At 46.5% G+C, this 5,792-nt stretch overlaps 1 protein-coding gene across 1 annotated transcript; it reads right to left on the bottom strand.

The window, feature by feature from the left end:
• Positions 1–332: 332 nt before the first annotated feature.
• On the bottom strand, positions 333–5,587 carry FABP5 (fatty acid binding protein 5). Its single transcript, XM_003902905.5, has 4 exons — positions 4,694–5,587; positions 1,862–2,034; positions 1,431–1,532; positions 333–593 (listed from the first exon to the last, which is right to left on the bottom strand). The coding sequence occupies exons 1-4, from the start codon at positions 4,770–4,772 to the stop codon at positions 540–542; spliced, it is 408 nt and encodes a 135-aa protein (XP_003902954.1). The 5' UTR covers positions 4,773–5,587; the 3' UTR covers positions 333–539.
• Between the last annotated feature and the right edge of the window lie 205 nt (positions 5,588–5,792).

Genomic DNA, 5,792 nt, shown 5'->3' with positions numbered 1-5,792 from the left:
ATGTGTATATAAATACACACAAAAAATATTTTAGTCAATGCTGGTTAATGAAACCTTTGCTCTAATTTGAATCATAACGTTTATGTTGTAGCCACCTTTTATTGAGAATGGTCTCTGCCAGAAATTCAAGATTCCTGAGTTCATACAAACTTCAAATAGTATAGGGAAAGCTTAAATAATTGGTACAGTATTTCCTGTAAGAGTAGCTATTTAAATTGCTAGAGTGTCATCTTAATATAGTACCCTCAAGACTTCCCCAGCCTTTACTCAGTTAATAATTATTAAACCTCATCACTAATTTCCTGTAAGGTTTAAAGAATGCATACAACATGTATTAGCACAAACACATTTCTTTATTAACCAAGGGATGATCCTAATTAATCCAACACACTTTGAAACAGCTACACATAAAATGTTTGTGATAAAGATAACTGAACACAGTAATGAAAAAAAAAAAAAAACCAGTATGGAGATTTGCTCATTGAACTGAGCTTGGTCATTCTCTTAGTTAATTCCTGTCCAAAGTGATGATGGAATTTTTATTCTACTTTTTCATAGATCCGAGTACAGGTGACATTGTTCATGACACAGTCCTAGGAGAAGGAAAGACATTAAAGAGTTAGGTTAGCCTTATATTCCAGCAGTGGTGGTGTTAAAACATTAGAATCAAAGTCCCACAAAATCACGTAATCTAATTCATAGATGGAGAAAATTTCTTTCAGGATTCACGGATTTGAGAGAAGCTAGAAGCTGTTGTTTTGCTTATAATATGCATGTTTTACAGAAAACTAATGTGTTGAATATATCTTTATTCTTTTGGTCATGGCAAATATTCCTTAAAGATACAGAAAAATGTGTGTCTAAGAGAGCAGTTTGGGGGCTTGCCAAGATTTCACTGTAATGTGGCAGCAAAGCAAGAACTCCCCCAGACGCCAGCCAAATCCTCTGCTATGTCATGTCACTTCTCTATCTCCACTAGGACTTTCTTAATAATCAGTGTTCCTGGCCGGGTGCGGTGGCTCCAGCCTGTAATCCCAGCACTTTGGGAGGCTGGGACAGGTGGATCACGAGGTCAGGAGATCGAGACCTCTCTGGCTAACACGGTGAAACTCCGTCTCTACTAAAAAAAAAAACAACAAAAAAAACTAGCCGGGCGAGGTGGCAGGCGCCTGTAGTCCCAGCTACTCGGGAGGCTGAGGCAGGAGAATGGCGTGCACCCGGGAGGCGGAGCTCGCAGTGAGCTGAGATCGGGCCACTGCACTCCAGCCTGGGCGACAGAGCGAGACTCCGTCTCAAAAAATCAGTGTTCTAGTATTTAACTTGTTATTTTTTTCTTCCAAACTGAGTTCTGTTAATGATCAGTGATACAGAACAGTTATGTGAACTACGAATGCACACAAGAAGCTAAGACACAGCAGTTTGACACTTACCACCACTAATTTCCCATCTTTCAATTTTCTCGTTATTGTGCTTTCCTTCCCATCCCACTCCTGATGCTGAACCAATGCACCATCTGTAAAGCTGCAGACAGTCTGCAAAAATGAAGTAAATGTTTTATCTTCCAAGTACATTATAAGAGTTTCCATGACTTATAACCTCATTAATTAACTTTTTTTTTCACCTTCTCCTTTCTGAGTCTACTTCATTAACCCATATTGATTTTATTCACAATAGTTTGTGGTTTTCAACCTAGTAGCTTATAAAAGATGCCAATTCTACGATGAAGTTGATACTTTTGCTAATGTGACAAAACTCAATTCATAACTGTTTCATTAAGTTCTTGCCTATAAACAGTAAAATATTATTGATACAGCCTATCATTCTAGAAGCTTCTGCAATTTCATAACATGTCATGACTGACCTGAGTTTTTCTGCCATCAGCTGTGGTTTCTTCAAATTTCTCTCCCAGGGTACAAGAAAACTGTGTTGTTTTCAAAGTGCTCTCAGTTTTTATGGTGAGGTTTTTGCCATCACAAGTGATGATACAGTCTGGCTTGGCCATTGCGCCCATTTTTCGCAAAGCTATTCCCACTCCTGTAGAACGTTATGTTAAACAACAGGAAGACCAAAGTTATCATTTACATGATAAAAGCAATATAATTCCATTGTAATCACTTTGTGCAGCATATTTTCACTTATTTGCTTATTGATAACTATTGTAAACACATATCCCATGGTATGAGCCAGCACTTTACATATATGAAACTCAGGTAAGCTTACAACAGCCCTGTAAAAGGCAGATGTTACTGTCTCCATTTTACTGATGAGAAAGCGAGGCACTGAAGTAACTTGCCCAAGATCGTTCAACTGGACAGTGATGGAGCTGGGAATCAAGAGCACGGGCACCCTGGCTTCAAATCTGAGCTCTTGGCCACCCTGCTATGCTGGCTTTCAGAAAGTTAGGGAAGATATGCAGACTTCCAAATTTTATTTACTGAAAGCAGTTGATAGAAGGTGGAGATAAAGTACTCAAAATTGCAAACTCAGGAGTTCGCTCAATCTTTTTCTTTTTACTGGATTCTGCCAACCATTACATTCTATGACTCCAGCACACAGTCTGGCATAGAAATGCTCTCGATAAATATTTGATTAGTAGACTATACAAATTAGAAATCGATCCTGAGATACTCGAACAGCACAATCTTTTAAAAGTCAGCAGCACAATCTTGATGCTAACAAATGGGGAAAAAAAATCCTACCTTTGAATATAAAAAATATTTCATAGCTTTATAAATCAATAGAAATTTATAAAATACCATATTAAATTGTATGTTAATTTATGATCTATCAATTTCCCCTTAACGTTAACATGTAATTTAGGATCTCTCTCTTTCCCCTTAGAGTTAGTTAACATGTATAAGGAAACCTTAGATCCAGGCCAAATCACTGTTTCATAAATGAGACTACAACCTACGCAGGGTGATTGTCTTGATGAAGAACTCTCAGCCAGGCTTTAAAGTTCCCCTTGGAGCCTTCTCTTTGGCCAGCTCAGGGCTGGTGCCTTACGCTGTTAACTGAGTCATTATTTACTCTCACTTTGGACAAATAAATGGGCTCTGCTCTGTTCACATCCTGACTGCTCCCTAATGAACTGAGTCTTGACAACCTTCAAGACTCCAGAATCCTGGAAACAAGCCCTCCATACCTACACAATTTGCTTTCTACAATTTGTTCTCTGGGCCTTAAACTTGTACACACACACACTGTATTTATTGGACATGTGCAGTAAATCGCTTTTTCCAGAGTCATCTTGATGTAGGTTTACAAGGAAAAAGAAAAATACTGCCTTCTTACTTCACTGATAGTATCATAAATACACTTATGATTCACCATAAACCAGCCTTAACACCACATTGTCTTGGATAAAGGGTACTGAAGGAGTGATTCCGAAGTGCCACGGCGACAAGGTATCAATAGAGGGCCACAGTAGTTATTTCACCAGCGAGCAACCAGTTAACATTTGTGGATACCGGCTTCTGAAGCAACCTTGTAAGTCCCAGCCGTCCCTTAGGGCTGGAAGCTCCCTTCCAGAAAGGATCCATGCTATGCTAACTCCATCTCACTTCCTAGTGGCCTGTGACAAAGGTCCATTTTTGTTTGCAATTTATCCAGTTATCTCAATCAGCATGCAATCTGTCACTGGCACAGAAAAGGACAGTAATTTATAATGAAGCACTGTTTTGAGTGAGAGAAATGAATCTTACTACTGAGATTCTACTCCCTCAGAACGCTTTCTGCAGGGCCACACCCATCTTGCATGCAGTTTGCCGCAGCAGGGCCAGGCAGTTTCTGTTACGGTTTTCCAGCAAAGCCCACTGCCCCCTTCCCCCTCACCCTCAAGAGGCAGAGACCAGGATGGCAACACATGGCCACCCCCAGGCACAGTCGGCCTCATTGCGCTCCTCCCACAGGCCACCCTCCCACTGCGGTGCCCCAGCCCGGCAGTGCCAGCAGCAGGTCTGCACCGCCAGCGCCACGCTTCTCGGGGGCCCTGGTGTTCCATGGGGTGCCAATCCAAAGGGTTCGGCTCAACTGCTGAGGGCGAGCAGAGGACCTGGGGGAGATGGGGCTGACAGAGGAATACAAGCTGAAGCTACAGCGCCGCTCAGACCCGTCTACAGGATTTCTGCGGCAAACTGCGCGCCAGCACCGCGTCCCCAAGAAGGGAGGGCAACCTGTGCGCCAGAGAGGAACAAAAGATGCGACAGGGAGGGAAAGGGGAGTGGGTGCTGCCACGGTGGGGTAAATGGAAGAGCCAGGATAGTAGCAGGAAGGGGAAGGATGAGTAAAGGAGGAAAACAGGGAAATAGAGGGTCGCCTGGAGGGGGTCGAAAGAAGTGCAGCGTGAGGTGACGGGTGCGCGCACTAAAGGACAGGAAGCAATGCAGAGTGGCTGCTGTTTGGGCGAGGGGAAAGAAGCATAAGAGAGGTAGGTGGATCACGAGGTGGACTACCTCCGGAATCTTGCGGCCCGCGGGCGGGCAGGAGGCGCGCACGCTCCCTGCTCCTAGACGCCTGCCCGCGTGGTGCTGCGCGCGCTGCACCCAACGGCCGCGTGGTGGGGAAGATGGGAGGGGTTGGGGATAGGTCGCCGAGCATCTCCTGCCCCGGAATCTGGCACGCTGACTGGGACCGAAGGACAGACGGCCACAAACACGCCACGTTGCAGGCGCTGCCAGGTCGGGTGCCTCACCTAGCTCCTTCATGTATTCATCAAAGCCTTTGCTATCCACCAGGCGCCATCTTCCTTCCAGCTGCTGAACTGTGGCCATGGTGGGCGCGGGCGGGCTGACGTGCAGAATGGGGTCGGCGTCGGCGTGGCAGCGTGCTGTGAGGCGCCCGGCGCCCGCGGCTGCTTTATATCGGCGGTCTGCGCAGGGCGGCGCTATGCGGCCAATGGGAGGCGGGCCTCGCCCGGCCCTCGCCCCGCCCGCCGCGCGCCCCCCGGGCCTTCCCGGGGTCGGGAGGTGCTAACCAGCAAGCAGGGACTCGCCCCACGCACCCCACGCCTCCCGGACGCCGGCGCCTGCACGTTTCGGCGCCTCTGCAGGCCCAGGAAGCCACAGGGGGCACCTGGAGGCCCAGCCCCGCCTCTCCTTCACCCTTCCGTTTGACAGCCTATCCACCGCCGTTTTTCCTTTCAAAATACCCGCACCAATCGATTAGCCCTCGCCGGCCTCGGACTGCAGGAAGTGATTGATCGGCTGTTTGGTTTATTGATTGATTAACTACGGTGCCTCCCTGACCTTCTGCTCCTTGCCAGCGGACAAGCTCACAATCCACACCCTCCTGAGAGAACCCGCTCTCGCCATCCGCAGGTCTCCCTGGCCCAATAGTGGGGATATACCTGAGTTGAGCTAGAGGATTTTATCAGAAGGTGCCCGTTGGAACGGGGGACGTCTCGGGAAGTGTGGTTTCTAAACTAAAAGACTGCAGGAAGTGTCAACTTTAGTGATTGTCATTGCCATTCAAGAATGTTTTATTAGTTTATGTTCCCCTCGTAGTGCACCCTTCACGGTTTCTTCTCAGACACCAGCGGGTTCCCTCTTTCTCTTGAACTATAATAATACTCTATACATGTGCGTAGAACGTGATACATTTCAAAGTGTACTTTTCACAGTTTATTACTTGGTGTTCCCGGGTGCCTGTTGGAGCTGACCTCCCTGGACTGGACTGACCTCCCTGGACTGGACTGAGGTGAGGAAGTTACCACACAGGTTGGCCGTTTCGATAGAGGTAATGTGCATTTATTGAGTAGCTACTAAGTGCTAGATGTGCTTCCTGGGCACTTT

Source organism: Papio anubis, chromosome 8 (assembly GCF_008728515.1).
Source record: "Papio anubis isolate 15944 chromosome 8, Panubis1.0, whole genome shotgun sequence".
NCBI lineage: Eukaryota > Metazoa > Chordata > Mammalia > Primates > Cercopithecidae > Papio > Papio anubis.
Note: the sequence above shows the minus strand (reverse complement) of the source record. Positions and strands in the feature narration are given on the sequence as shown.

Excerpts from the sequence above, each read along its gene's own strand:
- FABP5 (XM_003902905.5), bottom strand. The coding sequence starts at position 4,772 with ATGGCCACAGTTCAGCAGCTGGAAGGAAGATGGCGCCTGGTGGATAGC. Across the intron at positions 2,035-4,693 it reads TGAATACATGAAGGAGCTAG|GAGTGGGAATAGCTTTGCGA; the intron begins GTGAGGCACCCG and ends AACGTTCTACAG. Across the intron at positions 594-1,430 it reads AAGATGGGAAATTAGTGGTG|GACTGTGTCATGAACAATGT; the intron begins GTAAGTGTCAAA and ends TCCTTCTCCTAG.